Source organism: Musca autumnalis, unplaced genomic scaffold (assembly GCF_047663935.1).
Source record: "Musca autumnalis isolate F117 unplaced genomic scaffold, ASM4766393v1 scaffold_2, whole genome shotgun sequence".
Taxonomy (NCBI): Eukaryota; Metazoa; Arthropoda; class Insecta; order Diptera; family Muscidae; genus Musca; species Musca autumnalis.
Genome location: NW_027411755.1, coordinates 247,758,569 through 247,785,278, shown reverse-complemented (window position 1 = coordinate 247,785,278; position 26,710 = coordinate 247,758,569). Strand labels below are relative to the sequence as shown.

Below are 26,710 nucleotides of genomic sequence, written 5' to 3'. Positions count from 1 at the left end.
AACAGGCCTTCTTATAGAAGACCAACAGGTCTTTTTATAGAAGACCAACAGGTCTTCTTATAGAAGACCAACAGGTCTTCTTATAGAAGACCAACAGGTCTTCTTATAGAAGACCAACAGGTCTTCTTATAGAAGACCAACAGGTCTTCTTATAGAAGACCAACAGGTCTTTTTATAGAAGACCAACTGGTCTTATTTTAGAAGACCAAAAGGGCTTCTTATAGAAGACCAACAGGCTTCTTATAGAAGACCAACAGGCCTACTTATAGAAGACCAACATGCCTTCTTATAGAAGACCAACTAGCCTTCTTACAGAAGACCAACAGGTCTTCTTATAGAAGACCAACAGATCTTCTTATAGAAGAATACCAACAGGTCTTATTTTAGAAAACCAAAAGGGCTTCTTATAGAAGACCAACAGGCCTTCTTATAGAAGACCAGCAGGTCTTCTTATAGAAGACCAACAGGCCTTCTTATAGAATACCAACAGGTCATCTTATAGAAGACCAACAGGTCTTCTTATAGAAGACCAACAGGTCTTCTTATAGAAGACCAACAGGTCTTCTTATAGAAGACCAACAGGTATTTTTATAGAAGACCAACAGGTCTTATTTTAGAAGACCAACAGCCCTTCTTATAGAAGACCAACAGGCCTTCTTATAGCAGACCAACAGGCTTTCTTATAGAAGACCAACAGGCCTTCTTATAGAAGACCAACAGGCCTTCTTATAGCAGACCAACAGGCCTTCTTACGAGTATAGAAGACCAATAGGTCTTCTAATAGAAGACCAGAGCGTCTTCTCATAGAAGACAAGAAAATATTCTCATAGCGGACCAGAAGGTCTTCCAACAGGTCTTCTTATAGAAGACCAACAGGTCTTCTTATAGAAGACCAACAGGTCTTCTTATAGAAGACCAACAGGCCTTCTTATAGAAGACCAACAAGCCTTCTTATAGAAGACCAACAGGTTTTCTTATAGACTACCAACAGGTCTTCTTATGCATGACCAATAGATCTTCTCATAGAAGAGCAATAGTTGTTCTCAAAGAAGTCCAATAGTTCTTCGCATAGCAGATAAATCTGTCTAAATTGTGGTGAAATATATTATCGTTGTTCATTCCCCTTAAAACCACTGTCCGCGGTAATATGATCTCATTGCAATGGGTTAATTTGCTGCTGCATTGAATTGAACGCTCATATAAATTATCCTCGACCACGTAATGGGTCTGGGGCAATATTATTTAATAGCATTCAAACGATATTTCGTTTTTTTGCGATTGCAGCGTCAAACACTCGGAGTAAACAGCGATTCGTATGTGGGCGGAGGAAATAACACTGTTTGATGATTGTTTCATTTCGTTGATGTTTTTTTTTTGTTATCGCATCTAAACACCAAAGCCAAACACTTCTGAATTTGGATGCCATCAAAGTGAGAAATGAACTGAAATATTTATTAAAACAAATGCCACCACACAGCAACAACAACAATAGCTTGCAAAGTGCACGTTTTACTTATTTATTCAAATTTTATTTATGGTTTGTTGAAAAAAACCACATCAATCAAATACGATTTTTGTTTTAGAAATTATGAGTGCAAGTGTACTTCCTCTCGTAGTTTCAACGTTGGCTTGCAATCGCACTTGAAAGCAGATGAAAATAAATGATTTTGTAACAATTTTTGTTCAAGTGCTTTGGGATGTGATTAACACGTAAATTACATAAAATCGGATGTACACTTCAGATGGCCTCTTAGCTTTATTTCTTTATTTAATTATTGATATTTAAATTAAGTCTTAGGCGTTTTACTTTTTAACAGTTTTTTGCCAAACATGCACATAAATGTTTCTTGAAAAATACTAGCCATAAAATATATCCCCCGAAGCCCAACAGATTCACTTTTAATTTTCGCCCATGTTGTGTCTTACCCATCCAAATTAACCAAAATCCAAAAATCTCAAATCAATAAAATCCGAAAAATGTGTAAATTAAATCTCAATGTTTATATTTATGTCATTAGTTAACATGGCAGCTGTTCGTGAGTAATCAAATACAAATTCTGGGAGTTTTCCCCACCAATAATTTTTAATTTCGAAACATGTTCTTCTAACAAAGCATTTGCATTCATTCAATGGTAGGTAGCAGCATCTCTCTGGCCAATAAAGAAGCCATCAAAACGAAATTAAAAGCAGACACAAAAGCAATAACAAGAAGCTATTAAAAATCATCCAGCCAAAAAATAAAATCATCAACCAACTTAACAACAAACAAGGCCACACCAAAAAGCCTATAAAATAATACTTGCGGAAGGTCAAGATACCAGACAATAAGTTCGAATTATGTTAAAATGAAATGAAGTTCTTTCAAGACAAACAAACAAAAAGAGCAACAAGAAGAAAGAGTGTAACAGAATTGGATTAAATTAATGAAATTCAAAGAGAGAGTTGTTGTTGGTCTCTGTGCCACAGTGGTTTACAAGTAAAATTTTGTTTTGCAAGAATTTCAATTTAAAATGTATTTTGTTAATTCACGACTAAAGCCATGAGTGTGGCTTCTAAAGTATTATTTAAGAAAAATCTTTAAACAGCGACGAAGGGAATGACATATACGAAGGGGCAACCCAGAAGGTTAAATATACCCATGTAACGCATATACCAAAGTAAATGTGCGATGTGCGTCCGTCCGTCCGTCTGTCCATCTAAACCTTGTAATCACGCTACCGTTCGCAATTTCCGATCGTCATCAAAGTTTGGGTGTTGATGAAGGCCCCGGAGGGGAAAAAACCTATTGATTTTGATGATGGTCGGATAATATTCAGGGGTCGGAATGGGCAAACAAAATTTTTGGAGAAAAAGTCAACATTTTATTTCAATGCGAATATCTCCGCTTCTATATGGGGTATATCAAAAGCAAAACCTGCTAATGAAAGTAGAAAATACCTGACCACCTGACCTGACCAAAATTTTGAAAGCTCATGTTAGCGAAAATTTCTTATTTAGTAATGATGCAAACCTTATTTTATACTTATATTACTGATGAAATAATTTTCATTACTATTTTTTAATTAAATGACGTAAAACTTCTTGGCCAATTTCCCTTGTTTCAGAACTTTTTTTGACAATATATCAGAGTTAATATATGTTCAAACAATAGATATATTAATAATAGCATATTAGGTGTATCATTTATCAAATAACTCACAACTACAGTGAATGTCATGTAATTCAGTGATATCACTTCGGTAAGACAAAAATAAAGAGTATACAATCGGAAAACCTTAGAAATATCTTAACCTTTCCATTGTTTCTAACTTCTCAAAAGTTCAAAATCATGGCTTCAATTTTCCACTCCAATTTTATTGAGTAATTTATGGAAGGAAAATGGGATTAGTAGAGAATTGATTTATGCAGAGGGAACGTTCGGATATCATGGCGTTATCCACTAGTATTTTTTATATTTGCAGGTAGATTTAGGAGTTATATATATAAAGGAAAAAATGCCGAGACACGTGTCTTCTTTTTTTTTTTGTCTTTTATCACGCTGCGGTGTCAGAATATGGTCAGTTTTTCAATTTTGGATATTCAGGTGTCCAATCGTTGTTACTGTTACTGTCATTGAAGTTAATCCCTAAAGATATTTTGGCGTCCAGTCGTCGGACTTCTCTTATAGAAATTCCTGTTTCCTATCGTGGATTTTCTCATAAATTGATCAGGAACCAAGAAAACTTTTGTTTTGTCAGTTTTGAATACTTTTAAAATAAAATTCTGGCGCCCAGAATTTTAGCAAAAACCCATGAACACAATTTTTCCCAATCTACATTTTTATACTCTCAGCCTTTAGTCAAAATGTGCCTAATCGAAATAATGGTTATAGGGCTAAAGTGTGTTTGGAAGAAATCTGCTTCAGAAAATTTGGAGTCGACTTAGCTATGTTCGTCCGTCTGGGTGGCTGCCTGAAGAACAACATAATTCTCGAACAGATCAACCGATTCGATCCACTCTTTCGATAACCTTCCACAGAGTATTTGAAAAATGTTCAGATAAGTACAGTTTAAGACCTCTCTGGATAATTAGTAAATATAGCTGTGTAAGCTTAAGACCTCAGTAGACATGGCTTCACTTCCTTTATGCTAATAGTTTTAGTTATAACTAAAAATATGAAATAAATTAATTAATAAATAAAAAGACCTCTCTGGAAACGGTTTGCTTTTTTGCAACAATTGTTCTCGGGGCCCCTATTACTACAATACAAGTTTTTGTCAGGGACATGCCCATACTTCCAGAGAAAATGACCCGAAAGCTGTAAGGATTTTGGTTGTGTAGTCGCTATTCGATCTGTCCATAGATTAAAGTTTCAGTTCACACAGGCTCAGGGTATATTCCTATCCGCAAAGCCGACTGATACTTGTTGAGATTTTGACGAATCTGAAAGTGTTTCCGATCAGTTTTATTTTATATCGTTTGTCGTTATAAAGGAAAAATTCTAGAAATGTGCATCCATTAAAAGTACATCCCAAAATAAAATTCAAAAAGTAATCGATAGAAAAATCCCTGAAGATGAAATTCAATGTAATTTCGAAATATTTGAAATAATATGTAATAAATAAAATATAAACATTGACCTCAATCTCAATCTCCCCCCGGGAACCCCCTGGCTACGTCCGTGATTCAGAGCAAAGGCGCTAAGCTATCCCAATTTTATTATTTTGAATTTTACCAATCAAAAGCTTATGCACTGGGGTTGTGGTGTAGGGTATCACATAGTCGGCCCCGACACGACTATAGCCTTGGCCCACTTGTTCACTGATGAAAACATTTAACATTTTTGAAACAAAAAGACAGAAGGTAAACGCAATTCTAAAATTCCCAATACTTTTGATAAGCTAAATACGAAAACAATTGAGTCGTTTGCATTCGTTGAATAGACCTATGGGTTTTATAATGAGAAGAACTATGGGTATTCTCCTCACCTATTGGTAATTAATAAGAACACCTTTGGAATATATATAAGAAGATCTACTTATATGAGAAGGCCCATGGTACAATTAAAAGGTGGCGTAATAAGACCACCTGATTTCACGCAATCTGTCATATTCAAAATTTGACCAATTGAACCATAAAATTTGAAGGAATTTCAGTGAAAATTTTATTGTTCTGGTAGTCTAAATGTGACCTTGTTAAATGGACTTTGAAAAAGCCTATTGGTCTTTTCTGAGAACACCTATTGGTCTTCTATAAGAAGAACTATTGGTTGATTGTGAGAAAAGCTACTGGTCTTGTACGATAAGATCAATAGGTCTCCTATTAGAAGACCAAATAGGTCTTTTATGGTAAGATGAACAGATCTTCTAAGGTAACATCTATTAGTTTTGTATGGTCATCTATGAGAAGTTCAACAGCTTTTATTTTTTTAAAAAAAGATACTTATTAGTCTTTTACGAGTATGAGAATAAAAATTCGTCTTCTCTGAGTAGCCTACCTATTGGTCTTCTACGAAAAGACTTACTGGTTAGCAGTGAGAAGATCAATAGTGTTCTGTGGAACGGACGACCAATATATCCTTTATGATAAGGTGAATTGGTCTAGGCCTATTGTTCTTCTATGAGAAGACCCATTGGCTTTGTTTCTGGAACGGATACCAATTGGTATTCTATGAGAAGACTTACATATGTTAAGGAAATGGACCCACTTAAGACCCGATAAACATGTGTCCTTGTCCATAAGAAGGACACAAATTGGGCTGAGGTGTTGGGTTTGTAAGTTTAAAAAACGACGAAAACAAGTAAAACAGTATCCTTAGAATGTGTGAATTGATCGACCGAAATCCTTTTCCCTTTTTTCAGATTTTGTGACCCTTTTCTAGCTCAAAAGTTTTGCGGGGGAGGTACCTTAAAGAATGCATCGGCATAGTTCATTTTGGAAGTGGATCTTATTTTGGGAGTCATTTCTTTTCGGTAGATAGCGCGCCCTCCAGTCATTTCAGTTGGTCACCGTATGACTTAGATGTTTTTGCCCACTATGTCAGGAATCATGGACTTGCCCACCAAAAACATAATATCGCTTTAAACAGGACCACAAGGAGTAACATCGGTATACATTTCCAAAAGATCTTCGAACAGGCCCTAAACTGCACTTAAAAAAATGTTGAACGATTGTGTGGGAGTTACCCTAAGAAGTAGACCGATATAGTCCATATTGAAACATGAACTATGTATCGCAAAATATTACAATGTGCAAATATGGACCAATTCGCTTACTGCCTTTGAGAGTTATCGTGCCCACCATTTTAGCCAAAAGTTTTGAACTTCTGTGCGGGAGGCACCTGAAGGAGTTAACCGAAATGGTTCATCATCGAACTTAAACTAAGTTTGGACAAAATATTAGGTTGGCCAAACAATTGTGGACCGAATCTGCTAATTCGTTCGAGAGTTATTGTGCGCTCCAGCCACTATAAATGGTACAATTGGGGTTTTTTACATATTCGGACCTGGATGTATGGACTTGCCCCGGAAAAAACGTGTACCGTCGTAATGGGGGTAGCGAATACAAGCTTTATGAACAAAACCAAAGCGATTCGAGAGCAGGTCTGAAACTACACGTTTCCGAAATTGTGTGGGAGGTACACGAAGGATGGGACCATATTCGAACCTGATATATGTCTCGCAGAAATATTACGATGCGCAAATTATGGACCAAATCGGGCAGTCCCTTCGAGCGTTATTGTGCGCATATTTTGTGTGAACAAATTTGAACTTTTGTGGGGGAGGTATCCGAGAAAGTGGACCGATAGGGCCCATCTATAAGTTTGGACAAAATATTAGAAAGCCATAGACCAAATCGGTTAATCCGACTCCAAATTGTCAAAGGGATTTCGTCCAAACATACTTGGGGTCTAAAACCACATTTTTCCCGTATGAAAGTGTATATACCCTCGTTAGCATAAACACAGAGGGTATAATTAAGTCTTGCACTTAACGAAAAAAGGGAGGGACCCGAAGATGTTATTTTTTCGAACTTGGTGTAGGTCAATTCGCAAATTACCGAGCTCACCAGTAATTTTAATTGGTGCCGGTAATTGTTTGAGTTTTTGGGCTATCATACCAAGGAGTATGGAACTGTTGAAAAAAGTATCGTAATAATATGGGCCTCAAGGACATCTTACTGCAATAAAATGCGTTTTTGCGAAAAAAAGGTTCAAAGTTTCGACGAAATCGAACGAAACGAGTACGAACCAACCAGATAGAAGTTTGGCAGAGCTAAATCGACATGTCCGGTTGTAACCAAGTATGTTTGGTCCATTACTTCAATAAGGAACATTTTAGATCGTATCACAGTTTATATCCCTTCGATTGCCTAAAGACTGAGTGTATAAAAAGACGAAACTGTTTTCTTCAATCCGTTTGGTTTAGTGAAAAAGGTTTCTGAAAAGTGTTTCAGACTATTTGAATGGATGGATGCGTGAGGTGGAAGCAAACCGAAGTGTGTTGCTTCCACCTTACGCATACTGATGCAGGCAAAAAATCTAACAGTTCGCCACAATGGGCATAACCCTTGACTGAACCTTTTTCGTTTAAACAACACCTAGATAAAACAGCCCAAAAAACCAAATTTTGAAACAACATAATCCAGAATCTCGCAGGAACAAATAGGGGTGCCTCGGCCAACTGCCTTCGAACATCTGTCTTGTCTCTGGTATATTCAACAGCCGAATCCGGAGCACCTGTGTGGCTCAAAAGTCACCACGTAAAACGAATTGCCACTCAACTAAACTCCACCATGAGACATGATGAGAAGAAAACAGGAGTATAACAAAATCGCCGAAAATTCCAGTATGCCCTTAAATCTAGATTTGTCAATAGAATATGAATCCAGGCTGAAATCCAGAAAACCGCCTTTATTACTAGCTAAACTACTACACAGCGAAAATGTCAATACACAGATTGCTTGGCTATCGCAGTGGAACTCCTTGGGTAGTAGCAGTCCTCTTTTTAACCCACAAGACAGAACAACTCAATTCGATCTACCACGCAAACCTTGGTGTAATTTAAATCGCCTCCGCTCTTCCACAGGCCGAACAATAGAAAACCTACACAGGTGGGGTCTCGCCGACGACGCCAGATGTGTGTGCGGAGCCCAAACACAGTCGATGGACCACATAATTTACAACTAACCGACGCTATATTTTCCAGGAAATATTAAGGAAGTAAGATGTTATGGGTGACGTAGGGGATGAATGATACCAAGCAACGGTCTTGACCGGATTTAACATGGCAAAGCCCAGGATTTATCTTCATCCCTCTTTCATCTCAAGTGGACACATACCAACTGTTCGTCGACTATAAGGCCGCCTTCGACAGCCCAAATCGATCAAAGGTGTTCCAAACCATGTCTGGGTTTGGTATCTCTGCAAAACTTATACGATTATGCAGGATAACATTGGCTAATACAAGATCAGCTGTTAAAGTAGGAAAGAACCTCTCGGAACCTTTTGAAACAAAACAAGTTCCAGACAAGGTGACAGTCTATCGTGTGACCTATTTAACATTCTATTGGAAAAGGTCATTCGAGAAGCGAATGTATATACCGATAGAGATAAAAACAGCAACAGTCGATCCGTAACAGCCACCTTTGCGAAAATTGAAAAAGAGTCTGCCAAAGTGGGTCTGGCAGTCAACGGTGATAAGACAAAATGTATGATATCAACACGCAAGCTGTCCAGTAGACTAGGACCAACTGTTGATGTTGAGAATTACAATTTTGATGTAGTAAATTACTTTATCTACCTCGGCACCACCATAAATAAAACTAACAACATAAGTTTTGAAATAAAGCAAAGAATAATAATGGCCATACATATGCTACTTTGGTCTAAGTAAACAATTTTTTACTTTTACACATCTCGTCAAATAAAACTTACACTCTACCAGACACTGATACTATCCATACTTACACTAGCGGTCATCTGAATAGGTTTGAATTTTTTTCTTTTTATATGTTAAGGTATCTTCTGATGTTTTGGTATTGCAGATCCATACTATTTAGTTTTTGAAAGTCCTATACTATGCCAACATTCCCAAGAAAAAACTTGACGGTGTTGCCATATTTTCGGAAAATATCCCAATTAAAACAAAAAATTTACAAAAAAGTGTCCAATTTTAGCGATCATCAGAATAGGTTTGAATCAAAACAAATTGAAAAATTGTACTACCCAAGCAAATATTGCGCAGTTTTTTGGTTTATTTTAGTAAAATGGAACATTCTGATAAATTCTATAACAAATTTGACCCGCTTTATTTGGAACGTGGGTTCAATTCTCAACATGGAAAAGTTACCAAGAACTTTCAGATAAAATCAAGAAATATTCAAACAAAAACGTTTTATAAACTTGCTTTAATTGAATTTTTGATTTCGTTAGATCTCTTCTGAGCTTCGAAAATTGTCTGAAAGCAAATACCAAGTGTAGCCAGATTATTAGGATCGATAAATTAGAAATGTCATTGAAAATAGTTGGTATTTTAGTTCAAGTTTCATTTTTTAACTATCCTTGCAGTACAAATTTATGTATTATCATGCTCACAAATCCACCATAGTTGCCCACATGTATCATAAATGTTCGAAAATTGGTATGGAAGAATGTTTCTTCGACGACAATAAAGTAGAAAATTGTAATTCAAATTTAACTCAAAGGGGCATGATATCGCCGACTTTTATAGTGCTGTATAACCTCAGTAGTCCATTCTTTTGTACTTATAAGTGTTTGTTTTATGACTTGTGAACAGAAAAAAACTTTTTGACCTGACTATATAGGTATTACAGCACTATAAAAGTCAGCGAAATCATGCCCCTTTGAGTTAAATTTGAATTACAATTTTCTACTTTATTGTCGTCGAAGAAACATTCTTCCATACCAATTTTCGAACATTTATGATACATGTGGGCAACTATGGTGGATTTGTGAGCATGATAATACATAAATTTGTACTGCAAGGATAGTTAAAAATGAAACTTGAACTAAAATACCAACTATTTTCAATGACATTTCTAATTTATCGATCCTAATAATCTGACTACACTTGGTATTTGCTTTCAGACAATTTTCGAAGCTCAGAAGAGATATAACGAAATCAAAAAGTCATTTAAAGCAAGTTTATAAAACGTTTTTGTTTGAATATTTCTTGATTTTATCTGAAAGTTCTTGGTAACTTTTCCATGTTGAGAATTGAACCCACGTTCCAAATAAAGCGGGTCAAATTTGTTATAGGATTTATCAGAATGTTCCATTTTACTAAAATAAACCAAAAAACTGCGCAATATTTGCTTGGGTAGTACAATTTTTCAATTTGTTTTGATTCAAACCTATTCTGATGATCGCTAAAATTGGACACTTTTTTGTAAATTTTTTATTTTAATTGGGATATTTTCCGAAAATATGGCAACACCGTCAAGTTTTTTCTTGGGAATGTTGGCATAGAATAGGACTCTCAAAAATTAAATAGTATGGATCTGCAATACCAACACATCAGAAGATACCTTAACATATAAAAAGAAAAAAATTCAAACCTATTCAGATGACCGCTAGTGTATGTATGAAAAGATCGGTGCGTTTGGAAATCTATTCTTAGTTCGTCTAATGGAACAAGACGTTCTGTTTAATATAAAAGCCATCTAAGTAAATAAGTAACATGTTATAGATAGTCCTTCTTGTTTCTATTCAACGGCAACATTTTTGAGAGAGAATATTCAGAAGTGTATACCTCAGTAGGGACGATTCAATATTTACATTCAATAATACGTATTTAAATAAATTAATCATAGCCTGAGAGTACATGTTTTTGACAAAACCGATTGCTACATTTTCCACCTCATTGTATGTCAAACGTTGTTTTCCTCATGGTCAAGGTTATAAAAAATTCGTCCAACCGTTATTACTAGAGACACTCTGAACTATGTCTCTGTTCAAACTGTAACTCTGCACAGGAATTCAGGATGAACAATGTGGGTCTGTTGCTGCTGTTTCTCATATTTTACTTTCTTAAAGCTCACACAGAATAGTTATTACGGACTTCTGTTTTGATATTTTTTAATTTGTTTCGTTCTCTTAAAATGACTGGAAGTTTACAATATGGTGAAAATTTTCTGGTTCACAGTCTGGAACTTACCTACAGTATCACATATTTTCGTAAAGCTCAATTTCTCAACATTTGTGCATTCATTTGTTTTCAGTTAGATTTTAATCGTCTTTGATATTGTTTAGAAGCGATTATTATTTCGGTTTTGAATATTTTGTTTCAATCTGTATTTGATTGATAATCACTTATATTTTTTTACTAAACAAATAAACAAAACCCAAAACTCTAACGTTTTATGCCATTGACTCTGTTAATCTTTGTTAATACCATGTGACAAGTATTTTTGCCATGTGCAAAAATAAAACCGGCAATGAAGTGAGTGGTCGTATGAATCTATCAAATGTGAACCTTTGTTGCAAAAAAATCGCAATTAACGATTCTCCAGGATTAAGTGTAAGGTAAAGAATTGTATATGATTAATTTAAAATGGATAAATATACCAACACAGAGTTTAGCAAACGTGCTCTTTGGCTATCTACGCACCGCTCGAAGTGTCTGAATGATATCAAAATTAATACTAAGTAAATTATGGGAGGAAATGGAAATGTATGCTTACTTGGCTTATTGCCTAAATGCTCTGTGTCAGGCTCCGTAAGAAGATGTATTTCTTTCAGTGGATCTTCTCGACTCGTCTCATATATTCTACACCATAAACGTCTAATTATGTTCCAATCATCGAGTATACGTTTCCTTGGCCACAAGTTGCCGTCCAAATCATTCACCTTAGTGATTAGTATAACTGTCAAGATTTTGTGTTGAATTATTTCAATTCCAATTAATTGCGCATACTCCTAAAATTGCCTACAGCCCAAACTGCGTTCAAACTGCCTACCCAATTGGCATCGATTACCCAATATACGGCTTGTTACAAATTAATATTTCATTGTTATGAATGTTGTGCGTATGTACGTACCCTAACCATGTTAAAATACCACCTATCAATGACCATTTTGTGGTTTTGACCATTTATGGTAACATTCGCCGAAAGTATTGAATACAATGTATCTTAGCGTCGGCATTTATTGAAGTGTCAAAAATTTAAAATTTGTTGTTCAAAGATCTGTGAACATGTTTTTGGGCGACAATCACACATCTCATTCGCACTGAGATAGCTGACAGATTATTATCTTCAAGTTGAATTATTTTAACACATCTTTGGTTTTTTGTGGTTAAAGATATGTTTGGATCATGAGAAAAAAATATGACATTTGATTAGACGACTATGGGTAACTGCAATAATAAAATTTAAATTGAACATAGACCAATTTTTATTGATGGCCGTAAGAATTGATTAAAGTAAATACAAAGGTTGAATTTAAGAATTGAAATACGTTTTAATACGAAATAAATTAATTGAAATTGCACGTCATAAACTGCAACATATTAAACACACATGTGAATTTGTATGAGAAAATTTCATGGTCGACATGCGTGTGTATTTATTTGAAGTGACGAAATTGAGTTTTCGCTAGAAGATTGAAGTAAAGACCAAACATCTTGCAATCAAAATCAAGGTGAAAACACAATGATAAGATCTGTAGTGAGATTCGCTAAAGCATTTTTTGCTAACCGACAAAAATCTGTCAAATTAAAACGGAAATATTATGAATGAAAAGTATGAAAGAAAAGATGGCAACACTATCGGTACAACTATCGGTACAAAGTTGTCGCTAAACTTTATATTGGTTGCTAACATACCGATAAATTACGTTAATTACCGAAATTATAAGTATTTTAATTTTGTGGGTAAACAAAAAATGGGTTAGAGAATTGAAAAACGAAAACAAACGAAAAACTTAATTCATTCCCCATAAATCCTGCCCCAAATCAACGGAAATCAATTATGGAAACAAATGTAAATTGCCATGATTTGACTATTAAAATAATAAGATTTCATTTTAGATTTAATTATGAGCATCACAACACCTTCATTATGCGATTGCAGAATAAATATCAGCAATGGAAGAAAATTTCAAGCACGATTATTTTACTGAGTCATCATTGCCTGGAAACTTTGTGCTAATAAAAGAGCAAATAAATGTGATTTCAAATAGAATCTATTGGTTTTCTCCATTAAGAGTCCCAAAATATTGGAATTAAAACAATTTAGAGTGGATATTCCCAACATCTTAAAAGGGGAATATCTCAATGGAATCAATCACTACTCCAACAAAAAAATTGATAGCTGGAAATGCCCAAAATACTATAATATATAATCTGGAGGTGATGTATGTTAGTCACGTGTTATATTCACCAAGGCTGGTAACATATTGTAGTCTGAAAATCTAAATGAGTCATAACAAATTGACGACCATTTAAAGAAATTTATTTCCAACCCCATCCAAAATCGCTCGACACCATTATGTGGCGGGTTGGAGAAGTTTAATTAGCTCTCACCACTGATACCAAATTACATGAAAGACGGCCCAAATTTGCTGTTAATACTTACAAAGTTGTACATATTGGACCTTATATAAAATTGGAATAGGATCTCGTTTCAAACTATCTTGAATTCTTAAGAATCTTCGTTTCGATTTCTAATCGATATTCTAAGGAATTTTTTTGTTAGTTTGTTGTCGAAAAACAAAGTGACTGGTTATAAAATTCGCATATACAAATTTTAAATTTTTGAATATAAATGTAACATATCATAATTCAAGCTAGTGTTGATAGCTTCAACATACTCGTGCACATTGTTTTACAATTAATCACAAAATTATAACAACAGGGAAAATCATAAGAACGTTTGAAATTAGAATCTTCCATAAATAGCGCATAATAGGAAAATTGTCTCCGAATTCGGTCCGATTTTTTTCAGAAAATCTACTTTTATCTCTGAATTTACTAAGAATTTTTTTATTTTTTTAGTCGGAAAACTCTAATACTTTTTAGAATTTTCTTAGAAAAACTTTCCGAATTCGGCGAACACGTACAAATAACTTTTGTACCGAATTCGGCATCAGAATATGAAATTTGTTCAAAAATTCTGGCCGAATTCATAACATTTTGTAGAATTCTTATTTTAGCCACAGCAATGAACTGGTAAATTTATTTCATCGATTAGAAAATAACTGTGGCCTGCAGAGTGATTGCCATAATTTTTTGTACAAATGGCAAAGTTTTTCTCCGATTGGACTATAATTGCGAGCTTAACACAATTTTCGTGAAAATGCAAATGGAACCATTGGCCCCATACAAACTACTATGGATACAAAGATTGCTGGGGTTTCACGGGTTAAACGATCGTCAAAAAATTTCATATATAAGGTTTTTGAAAAATGAAAAAAAAAAGCAAGTAAGAAAAGCGTTAAGTTCGGTCGGGCCGAACTTTTTATACCCTCCACCACAAATTTCAGCCATTTCGGTGGATTAATGTGGCCACAACCTTCAAAATACCGAAAATCGGAAGGTACTGTTCTATGGGGGCTATATGACGGCGTGGACCTATACCTACGAATTTCTGGGGGAAAGTTTTATACCTCAAACGAAGACTAAATACCAAATTACAGCCTTCTCGGTGTGATAATGAGGCCAAAGCCTTCCGAATACCGAAAATCTGGAGATATCGTCCCATGGGGGCTATATCAAAACGTGGACCTATATAAACATTTTATGGTAGAAATGTTTCTTAGCCTCTGGAAATGCAAAATACAAAGTTAAAACCGATCCTGTTGCAAATAGGACTAATACATTCAAAATATATTAAAATGACGCGTACTTTATATGGGGCGTTATATGGGGGTAATACCAAAACGTGGACCTGTATAAACCAACATTGGTAGGAATGTTTTTGGCCTCTGGAGACACAAAATACCAAATTACAACCAATTCGGTGGTAAAATGGGACAAATATCTTAAAAATTCCTTAAAACGACGACCTACGTACATATAATAGATTTTCCCAAAATTTCATCCACCTACGTCAATCCGTTCGGACGCTAGAGTGATTTCCACAGACGGACAGATGGACGGACAGACGCACGGACATGGCTATATCGATGTAGAATTGCACGCTGATCAAGAATATATATATATATACAATGGTTATTTCGTGTAGTTACAAACGAAGTGACAAACTTAATATACCCCCATCCTATGGTGAAGGGTATAACAAGTAAAAAAGCGTTAAGTTCGGCAGAGCCTAACTTTTCGTACTATCCACCATAAAATATTCTGAACTAAAATGGATTAATTAGTCTCATTCCTGTCCCCAACTTTAAGTGGGTACGTTAAAATGTCAGATAATGTACATTAAGAGCTTCATTCGGGAGGCACTTTTATATGGTGCCTATATCTAACTATGTATGTTGACAATTTTTGGTGGGCTAGAAATTGGGAGGTACCGTTATATAGGGGTTATAATAAAACATGAACCTATGTTGACAGTGTTTAATGGGAGCTTTTAATGTCAAATAAATCCTAATTCGGTTAAAAATATGTTAAAATCCTCAAAATACCGAAAATCGGTACATAACGTGGGAACTTCAAATGTCATTGACAGCTAGTTCGGAGGTACGCCTACATATATGTGGGCTATACGAAAATTTGAACTTAAATGAAAAATTTTTGTTGCAGACTTTTCGTTGGCTCCTACATTTCAAATTACAGAAAGTTCAGTCAACAAATAAGGCTAAGGAACGGAAAATCGGGAGGTATGTTTTGGGGCTATACCAAAACATGGACCTACGTTCGGTTAAACATTTGAAGTAAAATCCTCAAAGTACCGAAAATCGGGAGGTATCGTTATATTGGGGCTATATCCAAACATGGACCTACGAGTATGTTGAAAATTGTTGATGCAGATGTGTGGTGACCACTACAACCTTCAAATGCCATTCATTACACTTAGTTCGGTTAAAAATTGTAGCTAAAATTGCCGAATTACTGAAAATCGGGAGGTACCGTTATATGGGGGCTATACCAAAACATTGACCTAAGTTCATAATTTTTCGAATATAAGTTTTTTGGTCACTAAGAACCCTAATGTCAAATTATAGCTAATTTGGTCTAGAATGTGACTTAAAACGTCAAAATACCTGAAATCGGGCGGTACCGTTATATAGACCTATGTCCACTAGTTTTGTTATATACGTTTATTGACACTTAAGAACCCTAAATGTCAAATTATAGCTAAATCGGTCCAAAAATGTAGCTAAAAACGTCAAAATACCGAAAATCGGGGGTTACCGTTATATGGGGTTTTTCCAAAACGTGGACCGATATAGCCCATCATCGAACTTCACCTGCCTGCAAACAAAAGGCCAAAATATAGATAGAATGCCAAAAATATAAAGACACGTGTCCCGCCGTTTTTCCCTATCACTTCGACATTTGCGACTATGGGCCTCCAAAGCCCTGAGGCCTTGCTATCAAAAGGGATAATTTTGTCAGACTCATATCTTCTAAAGCGCTAAGAATTGGGATTCATACGTGGAAGGAAAGTAGTAGCTCTCGTCTGAAAGAATAATACTTGTGAATACATAATACAAATTCAACCTCATCTTCAAGGTCAAAATCGTCATGGTCAAATTTCCGTCCTCAAAATACCGTTTTATGGGGGGCAATACCAAAACAAGGACCTATGCTAACGATTTTTGGTGGAGAAGTTTCGTGACATCTGAAAACCTTAAGTGTCAAATTACAGCTAGTTCGGTTCAAAATTGTAGCTAAAATCTTCAAAGTACCGAACATAGGGAGGTACCCCTATATGGGGGCTAGACTGGTTTTAACTCAAAGGGAAAAAGGCTAAAGTGTTTAGTTTTGTTAAATTTTAAGATTGGTAAAGTTTGAGAACAATCGGAGTAAGTTACACATGCCACTGCGAATTAGATATAATTTGACATTTAGGTTATGTTCTAAAGGATATGGGCATAGGTCAATTTTTTGGAATAGCCCCCATATAACGGTACCTCCCGATTTTCGGCATTTTGAGTATTTTAGCTAAAAATTTTAACCGAACTAGCTGTAATTTGACATTTGAGGTTCTCAATGGTCATGAAACTTCTACACCAAACATCGTCAACATAGGTCCATGTTTGTGTATAGCCCCTATATAACGGTAACTCCAGATTTTCGGTATTTTGGGAATTTTTAACAGAACTAGGTATAATTTGACATTTGAAGTTCCCAGTGGCCATGAAACTTCTCCACCAAACATCGTCAACATAGGTTCACGTTTTGGTTTAGGCCCCATATTACGGTACCTCCCGATTTTTGGTATTTTGAGAATTTTAGCTACAGTTTTGGACCGAACTAGCTGTAATTTGACATTTGAGGTTCTCTGTGGACACGAAACTTCTTCACTAAAAATCGTCAACATATTCCCATGTTTTGGTATAGCTCCAATATAACAGTACCTCTGAATTTTCGGTATTTTGAGGGTTTTAGCTACAATTTTTAATCGAACTAGCGGTATTTTGACATTTGAATTTTCAGTGGTTACTAAACTTCTTCACTAAAATTCGTAAACTTAGGTCCATGTTTTCGTATAGCTCCTATATAACGGTACCTCCAGATTTTCGGGAGGGTCACATTGTTTGATGGAACTATCCTCAATTTGACTTTTGAGGTTCCTGTAGTTATAAAACTTTTCCACCAAAAATTATAAAGATAGGTTGACTCTGTGATATAGCCCCGTAGGTGGGACCTTGAACCGAGGTGAACCCATTTTTTTGATTAGATAATTTAGGCAATTGAAGTATCTATCCATGGTCGAAAAAATGTTCCACCTAAAATTGTGAAAGGACACTAATTTTCCATTTTAATTAAGACTATTTTATGGTGGAGGGTATAAAAAGTTCGGCCCGGCCGAACTTAACGACTTTTTAATTGTTTTTTTTTTCAAAACGTGTTAAAAAATTTTTAAAAATTAAAAAGAAGTAAAAATTTTCAGTCGGATTGCGGACAGAGATATACCCTCAGCCTATGTGAATTGAAACTTTCATCTACGGTCAGATCGAATGTATTTAGGGTCTTTTCAGTATTTTGTGACCTTTTTGGATATTTGAACTTACCGACGAAAATGTGGATTAGGACTAAACTTTAAAAGTGTTGCAGAGGAGGTACTTATAGCAATGGACAGACATAGGCCATTATGGAAGTTGATCTTATTTTGGGAGTCATATCTTTTCGACAGAAAACAAAATATCGCTTTAAACAGGACCACAACGAACAGTATCGGTATACATTTCCGAAGGATCTTCGAACAGAATTTAAACTGCACGTATACAAATGTTGAACTTTTGTGGGGGAGGTACCCTAAGGTACCTCCATTTCAGAAGTGAAATTAAATTTGAACAAAATGTTAGGAGATCCAAAGTTTAGACCAAATTGGTTGCCCCGTTAAAGAGACATCGTGGATACCATTTACGTGACATTTTTTTAAATATTCAGGGGAAGTACCGGAGGTAGTGGGCCGGTATTGCCTCTCTTTGAACTGAAATTGTGACAAAATATGACGAATGCCAAATTTTGGACCAAATCGGTTGATCAGTTCGAGAGTTATCGCGCTCTCCAGCCACTACTCATGGTGACATAGGGGATTTTTATACCTTTCGGGCTTTCGGGTTGTTTTCTCAAGAAGTATGGACTTGCCCCTGAAAAAAGCGAATGCAATTTGCTTCAGCAAAAATCAAAGTAATCCGAGAGCAGGTCTTAAGGTGAACTTATCCGAAATTTTGTGTGATAGGTACCCGAAGGAGTGGACAAAAATACTCCATATTCGAACCTGATCTATATCTGGTAGATATATTAGGATGTGTAAAGTATGGACCAGATCGGTCAATCCCATCACGAGTTATCGTACGCACAATTTTTCCGAACTTTTTTGAACTTTTGTGGGGGAGATACCTGAAGGAGTGGACCGGTATGGCTTATCTTCGAACTTAAACTAAGTTTGGACAAAATGTTACGGAGGCCAAATTTTGGACCGAATCGGCACATCCGTTCGACAGTTATCTTGCGCTCCAAATACAACACACGGTGTCATAGGGTTTATGGCACCTTTCAGTCTATTTTGTCAGGAAGTATTTCTTGTCCCTGATGATACTTGTACCGTCGTATAGGGGAGAGTAAATAGAAATTGCTACAACATAAATTAAGGCGATTCGAAAGCAGGACCTAAAATGAAATTTTTCGAAATTTAGTCCTTATTGGAACCTCTTCTAAGTCTGGTAGAAATTTTACGATGTGCAAAGTATGGACCAAATCGATTACGCCCTTTAAGAGTTATCGTGCGCACTAATTTTCCGAACATTTTCGAATTTATACTAAGTTTGAACAAAATATTTATTACGAAAGCCAAATTTTGAACCGAATCGGTGTATCCGTTCGAAAGTTATCTCGCGCTCCAGCCAGCCAAGCAAACGGACGGACATAGCTAAATCAACTACAAATGTTCGAAACGGATTTCTTTCAAACATACTTGGGGTTAGACCCCAAGATCATCATATCGATGGGGCACATTTTGTCCGTATGAAAGTGTGTATACCCTCGTTAGCATAAATGCTGAGAGTATAAAAAAATCACGCATTTTTATACCCTACACCACACTGTGGTAAGGGGAATTTGGTATTTGTGCATTTGTATGTAACATACAAAGGGAAACGAGATAGACCCATAGTTCATTTTAGGGATATACATACTACCACTTTCTGAGTCGATTTTTGCGTGTCCGCCCGTCTGTCCATGTATTTTTTTTTCGAATCTACAGGTCGCATTTATTATCTGTTTCAGCTGAACGCTATTGCATTTGGTGAAAATTGATTCAGATTTGGATATAGCACCCATATATAGTTTCGCCCGATTTGAGGTATTTAATGTACAAAACAACACGCAAATTCTAGGACTAGAAATAAGTTCTGATTTGGATACAGCTCTCGTATACATGTTCGCGCCAAAGACGCAAATCCTGTCCAATTTTGCTGCAGTTTGCAAAATGTCACCGAACTAGGCTAGAAATATGATTGACAAATTATATTGAAATGGGTTCAGATTTGTGTATAGCTATGGTACATATTTTCGCCCGATTTCATATATTTAACGTCCCAAACACAAAATTGTATAGACATTTTGATGAAATTTGGAAAATGTGACGCAACATTTTTCTCCACATTATATTTAATTCGTGGTGGTGTAGGATGTCATAAAGTCGGTCCCGCCCGACTTTGGTCCTTTCCTTATTGGTTACCCATGTAATTTAAATAAATTTAAAAAAAGTATTAAAGGCCGGAACGGTACGGGTAAAAAAGTATATAGGCGATGAATGAGGACACTCTGAGGCATCTTTTTGTGAAAACGAAACGTATTTCCATGTTGTTCCCTAAAAGTTCTAATCCACTAAAATTGAAATTTCACAAAAATTTAGCACCTGAGAAAAATAACATAGCTTACTTCGTGTAAACCTTGGAATATTTGGACCTAATTTTCTGGTTTCCTTAGTTTCAATAAGTTTACTATAGAAGAAACTGTCGGTGACGACAAAAAATTGGGGTTCTGGCCAGAAAAATCGATTTCTGAAACTTAAAAAATTGAATTTGTCCCCTACGAAAATTTTATTTTAAAATTAGGGTTCCATTTTTTTGCATATGTTTTAGTTATTTAAATTTTTCTTTTCCACTTGTTCTATTATTCTCTTAATATCAAATTCTAATTTTCCATCAATAAAGACACCACATTTCGTCACTATAGTATTCCGTTAGTTTATATTTGGATGGAATAATTTTCAATGTCCATTATAGAAGAAACAAGATTGATTTAAATTATATAAATTGACGTCAAATAACGTTCTTCATTCACATTCAATTAGTCATAGTTTCTTGTTCATGTTCTTGTCTATCAAATGGTCATACACACACATACACTCACACAAATAAATATTCCATAAAAACTTGTCTGAATATAAAAAAATATTTCACACATTAACTGCCATGTACAGAAACAAACTAAACCTACCTTTATTGACGGGTTCACCTTGATCTTCGGCATCATAATATTCTTCTTCTTCACCCTCTTCCAAATCATAATCAAGAACAGCATGTACCCCAGTTCTAGAACCCTGGCCGGCTTGAACTCTTGTAAAACCGGGTGGTCTATCGGGATAGGCATCATTTGTACTGGCAGCATCGTTGCTGATGGGATTACCCAAAGTTTCAGCCTTATTAGCAGTAGCTGGTGGTGATGGTCCACCATATTGTGTAGCGGGTGGGGGTTGTTCCACATTTGTTGTGGTAGTACCAATACCAAAATTGATGGCACCCGCAGTTGAACCTGTAGTTAGACGAGATTGTTGATGATTTTGTTGGGGTTTAGGCAATGTAAAAGAATTAAAATATTGATGTTGCTGTTGTGGTGGCTGTGGTGCTGATGATTCTTTTTGAATGTTGTTGTTATTATTTTGAGGCTGAGGAAATCTTGTATAACTACCTTCACCATAAGTGCGAGTATTTGAAGATGGACCCACATTGCTGGATGTAGCCGAAGCAGTGGAGGCAGTTAATGATGATGTTATTGTTGCTGACGAGGATGAGGATGCAGTTTTATAAACTCCATTGTTATTATTTTGCTGTTGTTGTTGGTTATTAATGTGACTAAATTGTTGTTGATGCTGTTGCTGATGATGATATTGCTGTGGTAGTTGCTGTGCTACTGATGGCTGTTGCACATGATATTGGGTATTACGGGTACCTGGAGGAGCGGGTACTGGTGGCAAATAGGTATTTTTACGTCTGCCATTGTTGTTGCCATTGTAATGCTGATATGAAGTCTGCTGAGGCGGAGCATAGGGATTATTTTTGTAAAAATCTGAACCCGGGGGTGGTGCTGCACCATCACCTGGCTGTTGCTGATGATCCACTGGTGAGTAGAGTAGATTATTTGTATTGGTTGCCAGTTGATGATGTATGGGATGCAAGGGTGAAACTGTGGGACTCCAGGGGCCAGCTGCTGCTGTTTGTGTCAAAGACCCAAAGGGTAGGGTGAAGTTTGTTAATGCCATGTTGTTGCTGTTAATACTTAATTTTGTTTACACTTTAATGGGAAAACATAATTTGAAATAAAACACTTTTCAAAATGGTGGTTATTTTCAAAACAAAAGACTTAGAACACAAACTTTTTATGTAAATTTTACTTGAATATTTTATTTTTATTTTTAATTTTTTTATACAAAAAAGCAAACTCAATATTTTGGTATATTCTGCACTTTTTATGTTAATTTTTCTCAAATTTAAATTTAACAACAAAAACAAAAAAATTTATCTTTCTTTAATTGCTTTTTTGCGATTAAAACACTTCTGGTTTTATTTATTTGTTGTTGTGTTTTTTGCTTTTTATTTGTTTTATTTTATTTAATTTATTTTTGTTTTCTTATCAAGTGAACGTTCGCGCGCGCCTCTTACGTATCGTTAATATATAAAAATAATAATAAATTCTTTACGGCCAATAAATACTCAGCGAGTATTGTCAATTTACTTATTTCCCCCGTACCGACATCAATCAAGTCACGTCCGTTGAACTAAGCGCTTACACAACCGTTTCAAGCGAGCTATCGCTAACAACTAAATACTTAAAGGGTCTGCACTTTATAAGCTTAACTTGTTCGATTTGTTAAATTAAACAAACTCTTGGAAAGAAACTAAGTAAGCAACGGCAGCAACAACAGCTGAGAAACAGTTAACAAGAGAGAGAAACGTTGTGTTAATTAAATTTACTCTGGCCCTTGGGGTTGCCATACTAGAGAAATAATTTAATAATTATGGCAAAATTATACAGTGTTCCGAAATAATTGTAAACATTTTTAAGGTCTACATTTGAAGAACAACTTGTCGCCTGGAACACGAGGCTGATTGGGCGAGCTATTAAATTGGAAGGAAAACTCCCAAGGCTACCTATACTACTGCACACAAACAAACTAAACCTACATTTATTAACGGCTTCACCTTGATGTTCAGCATCGCAATATTCTTCTTCTTCACCCTCTTTCAAATGAAATCAAGAACAACATGTACCTCATTTCTTGAACTCTTGTTAAAACGGATGGCATATTGGGATAAGAATCATTTATACTGGGAGCATCATTACCGATGGGATTATCCAAAATTACATCCTTATTAGCATTAGCTGATAGTGATGGTCCACCATATTGTGTAGCGGGTGGCGGATTTTTCATATTTGTGGTGGGAGTACCAACAATTATAGCACCCGCAGTTGAACCTGTAGTTAGCGTACATGGGTTGTTGTTTTGGTTTATATCAAACAAAAGAATTAAAATATTAACGTTGTTGTTGTTGTTTTAATAACACTATGCAACACTGAAAATGCAAACACCTTCTTGTACATATTGAGACCACAAAAACCCTGCGTGTTTCCAAGCGCCATTTGACTTTTTTTAAAGTTTGACAGTTTTTAACCAAAAAGTACTCGGGACAGTTTGACATACGATCAGGCGTACAGAAATAAGGCCCCATGAAATAACACCCCAAACGGAAATAAAAATGGACCCCAATTTTTCGGGTGTTTTTTTTTTTTTTTTAATTTGACAAATGGCGCCAATACAAATAGGCCACAAGCTTGGCCCCAAGAAATATGCCCATTTATGCCCCAAAATTTCATTGGGACCAAAATTCATTTTTGAAATTGGGGTGCATTTTGCAAATGCAATATCACCCCACCAAAAATACAATTAGGCCCCAAACTATCCACTCACACCACAAAATATTTATTCACTTAAATTTGGGGTGTAAATGAATTTTTTAAAACCGAATAAAACCAATAAGCGCCGTAGGCGAAAATATTTTCTCAGTTTTAATAAATACAAAGTTTTTCTAAAAAATTGCAAATACTTTTATAAAACCTAAAAGCGCCGTGGGCGAAAATATTTGTGACAAAATCGTGCGAATATATTTTCACAATTTTATAAAATACACGTTTTTTCCTTAAAAAATTCGAATAATTTTATATAACCAAACAGCGCCACAGGCGAAAATATTTTTGAAAATATCTCGCGATCTTTTACAAAAATATTTTCACAGTTCTACTAAATACAAAGTTTTTCTAAAAAATTGCAAAAACTTTTATGAAACTAAAAAGCGCAGCAGCCGAAAATATTTTTGAAAAAATTGCGCGATGTTTTTACTAAAATATTTCCACTAAATCCAAAGTTTTTCTAAAAAATTGCAAATAATTTTATAAAAATGAAAAGCGCCGAAGTCGAAAATATTTTAGAAAATACAAAGTTTTTCTAAAAAATTGCAAATATTTTATAAAACCGAAAAGCGCCACAGGCAAAAATATTTTTGAAAAAAATCGCCGATTTTGTAAAATATATTTTCACAATTTTAGAAAATACAACGTTTTTCTAAAAAATTGCAAATAATTTTATAAAACCGAAAAACGCCGCAGGCGAAAATATTTTTGAAAAAATCGCTCGATTTTTTACAAATATATATTTGCATTTTAAAAAAATACAGGCTTTGTGTAAAAATGCAAACACATAAACATTTCTCGATTTATTTTTTTTCAATTTAAATAACACTGTGCAACACTGAAAATGCATTTTCTGAAAGTACATATTAAGACTACAAAACCCCTAGTTGGATTTCGTGTTTTTAGATCGGGTTTGGATTTTATGGCCTCATCTATACCGGGCTAAAACGACCCTTTTTTAATTGATTCGTGCATTATCTCAGAAACTAATAAGAATTTTGCTTTGCGGTCTTCAGCAATATTGTAGTCCTAAAGTAGTAGAACTTATATGTTTAACATACGAACTACGAAAAACCGCATATAGCACATCAAAATTGATAAAATATAGGAAAGATCACATAATTTCTGGAATTATGGTCAGTAACTGCCAAACTATTGAGAGTTGAACCAAGTAGCCTTTCGCAAAAACTTTCAGAACATTCTGATACTGTAAAACACTTATTTCATGTTATTTAGGCAGTATTTCATATCATAATTTCTACAAAACATATTTCAAACAACGTTCACACAGGCTGTTTATTCTCATATTTGAAATTTCAATGTACTGTTAATATATTTATTAAATTGTCCTTGAATAATATGCTAGAAACAACGCGATAGAGGCATTTTACAACAATGATATGTTCTGAAGAGTTGTGTATTACATTCCAGTGAATAATTTTCCCAAAGATAAGATTAAGAAAAATTTGACTGTTTTGGAGATACGCTGCGAAATATATACAAATCATCATATTATACAATTTGAGACAATAAATTAGGTTATTCGTATTCATTATGTTTACAAATACATTCTTCATGTTCTTATCTATAAGTTTGCTGCGGATGTCATGGAAAGATTCGTATTGGTTTCAAAGATATAGCCCCGATTTTCTTTAAAAAGTCAATATTTAGCCATGTTTAGATAGGGCCATAAAATCCGAACCCGATCTAACAAAACAAAATCCAATGAGGTGTTTTGTCTACTGCGTCTGTACTTTCATAAAAACCGCATATGAAATTGTTTGCACAAAATTACCTTGAAAATGTTGCACAGTGTAATTAATATACTCTATATACGAAATGTCTTCGACGAATACAGTAGTCTAATAAAATATCTCCGAACTGCTGCTGACAAATTCAGATTTAATTTCATTTGTAAATACTTTTGTGAAAGCTGGAAGATTTTGTGGAGACTTCGGTACTGTTTGGCACTTAAGCCTTCCCAAATGTACAATTCCCCTTAAACTTCTTCTCTAAAATTTATAACAGTTCGCTTTGCCTCACGAACATATGTAACTCCCAACGAATTTTGAGAGTTATGTCCGCGCACCGATTTTTGTTGTTTATTCTTAATAGAATTTATGAAATTACACCCTAATTTTTGTTCGTTTTCTTCATAACAACTTTCGAAAATTCACCCCAATTAGTTTTTTCTGTTAAACACGGGATTGCATTTGGGCCCTTAACATATGCAAAAAGGGATCAATGATAAACGCAATTAAACCCCAATATTATTTAGACCCCAAATTGTTTTTCAAATTTTCGATTTACTTTTTGTGAAGACAAATTGGCCCCAACACCTGAATGAAAAAGGTCCCAAAAGTTTTGTTGTTGTTTTCCATATACCTCTTTAGGGCCTATTTTCTTTTTCAAGTTGGGGTGTTATTTTATGGGACCTTATTTCAGTGATTTCAACAAATCAATTTACAAAAAAAAAAAAAATGGAATTTACTTGAGAACATTTTCGTCCGATAATTTTTCACAACTCTCGAACTGGATAACCACGGCAAGAGTGCATCGATCTAAGTAAATATTTGTATGTCCTATAGCACTATGAAATACTGGTTTAATAAATTTAATCGTGGCCGATACTCGCTAAAAACAAAAAATTTAGCCATGTGTGAACGAATAATGCAAGATCGCCATGTTATGGCATCTTTGGGCATTTCTTCTACCAACTAACATATGATTTTGTATGAACACCTGGTGGCAAAAATGGGGTTTTCTCGTTAGATTCAGAACAATTTGACAATCGCTCAAAAAAGGCTCTTGTGGATTGTTGCAAAGAAATAGTGAATAAAAAGGATCACGGTGCTTCAAAAAACTTTTAAAAGATCGTAAGATCG

General features: G+C 35.2%; 1 protein-coding gene across 3 annotated transcripts in view; it reads right to left on the bottom strand.

The window, feature by feature from the left end:
• spz3 (Spaetzle domain-containing protein 3) overlaps positions 1–22,683 on the bottom strand; it is a 121,056-nt gene extending 98,373 nt beyond the window's left edge. Inside the window, exons 1-2 of one of the 3 annotated variants that reach the window (XM_073971335.1) lie at positions 21,810–22,680; positions 21,078–21,392 (exon numbers count right to left, since the gene is read on the bottom strand). In XM_073971335.1, coding sequence (XP_073827436.1) covers positions 21,078–21,392; positions 21,810–22,119 — 625 coding nt within the window. In that variant the 5' untranslated portion in view covers positions 22,120–22,680. Of the gene's footprint in view, positions 1–21,077 lie in introns of all 3 variants that reach the window. The other 2 variants (XM_073971334.1, XM_073971333.1) reach the window with 2 other exon arrangements.
• Positions 22,684–26,710: the final 4,027 nt, after the last annotated feature.